This window comes from Bombus vosnesenskii, unplaced genomic scaffold (assembly GCF_011952255.1).
Source record: "Bombus vosnesenskii isolate JDL3184/JDL3185 unplaced genomic scaffold, Bvos_JDL3184-5_v1.1 scf7180000014555, whole genome shotgun sequence".
Taxonomy (NCBI): Eukaryota; Metazoa; Arthropoda; class Insecta; order Hymenoptera; family Apidae; genus Bombus; species Bombus vosnesenskii.
This window is the reverse complement of record NW_022883518.1, coordinates 17,685-19,472: the sequence shown is the minus strand read 5'-3', so window position 1 is coordinate 19,472 and position 1,788 is coordinate 17,685. Positions and strand designations below refer to the sequence as shown.

The 1,788-nt window shown below is 30.5% G+C and overlaps 1 protein-coding gene across 1 annotated transcript; it reads left to right on the top strand.

The window, feature by feature from the left end:
- The first annotated feature begins 249 nt into the window (after positions 1-249).
- On the top strand, positions 250-923 carry LOC117240102 (survival motor neuron protein-like). The gene is made up of 3 exons (XM_033505982.1): positions 250-546; positions 665-744; positions 813-923. The coding sequence occupies exons 1-3, from the start codon at positions 425-427 to the stop codon at positions 869-871; spliced, it is 261 nt and encodes an 86-aa protein (XP_033361873.1). The 5' UTR covers positions 250-424; the 3' UTR covers positions 872-923.
- The last annotated feature ends 865 nt before the right edge of the window (positions 924-1,788 follow it).

Here is a 1,788-nt window from a genome sequence, read left to right as displayed (position 1 = left end):
CTATGGGGAGACCCGTGGGATATAGGGTCATGAACCATAAACATGCATGTTACTTATTGTTCATTATTAGCTGCTTGGAATATAATTCTCCTCATTAGACGAGTGATTATTACCACATATATCAAGGCAAACATTTATACATATACATTTATGCACGGGAAATTCTAATACATTGCCTGTAAGGACAGTAACCGAATGGCACTCAGTCATTCTATTAAATGACAAAAATTTCTTTTACTCTGTGTTTAGGCTATGGTAATACACAGAAAGTCGAGTTGAGTTCTCTTTTAGAATCAGAAGGTTTGCAAAGTCAAATAGCACAACAAAAGAAAGCTTTTGAAGAGAAATTCAATGAAGAGAACGATGAGACTTGTGAGACTAATTTTTCTACAAATGTAAATTCGAAAAAATATAATGTAGAAAAATGGATTGTGACTCTGAAGAAGCAAATGCGTATAAACATCACTTCATACCGGGACCATCTTTCAATTCGATGACTGATATAATGCCACCTGCACCTCCTTTACCACCACAATTAATGGCCAAGTAAGTACAATTTAAAAATTCTAATGGAATGCTGAATACTTCTAATATTAATAAGTAATTTGGAATAAGTTTAACATTTTATTTGGAAAAAATACGAAATTTTAATAAAATGTACTAGATTACCAGATAATGATACAGACGCACTTTCAAGTATGTTGATGTCATGGTATATTAGTGGTTACATGGTATATTACACAGGTAATTATTTCATATAAGTATTTTATTGTATATTAAATTTTCAATGGACTATGTTATTTCTTTTGTAGGTTATTATCATGGTTTGAAACAAGCAAGAAACAATCAAGAGAACAGGAAGAACTGTTGATTATATCAATTTTTTCAATAACAATATAACAATAATATAAGATATAATAAAATATAAACCTCATTGTATTTATTTACTTCAATTATTTGAAATAAAGAACAGCTTTATTTTCATATAAGACTTTAAGACTTTTTTAAAAATAATTACTAAGATAAGAAAACATAAAAAACATATTTTTGATAACATACACTCACATATATATGTCGGGTTATCATTAGGATTTAAGGCGCGTAATGATCCTTCGTTTGAATTAGCCATTGTTTTACGAAACAGAGAATATATTTACGCAAATAAACAAGATTTTACAAAATATTATGAATAATGAGTTTAATGAATGATAAGATTAACAAATGATAAGTTTAACTAATGATTAGATTAAAGAATAATAAGTTTAACGAATAATAAGAGTAACGAATAATATGTTTTACGAATAATAAATTTAACGAATAATGAATTTAATTAACGCTATTAACAATGTTCTTGGGTTCAAACGAATCCACGGTCAACGGGATAACTTTTTACTATGCGTAGAATAATTTTAAACACAAAAAAATACGATTGCTAAGACACTCGGTAAATTGCTCGATGTATCACTTTCCAAGGCGATCACACGAATGAATATCTGATGAAAATCTTTTTCGCTATACGACTGCATTTGTTTGTTATATGCTCGCTGGAAACATCGAGAAGGCTCCAATCGTTGTTGCTAGGCAATTTCTGTCAAAAGTTTGTTGTATACTCTTTGGAAACATCGAGAAAGATTCAAACGCCGTTGCTAGGCAGTTTCTGTCTGGAGATTGATTCCTAATACAACGTGTGTCCCATTATATCGACATCTCCAAAGTACAATTCTATGTGATTTCTAGGGAGAACAATACAACCGATCCACACCTTCGTCAGGCAAAACGTTTATCCCG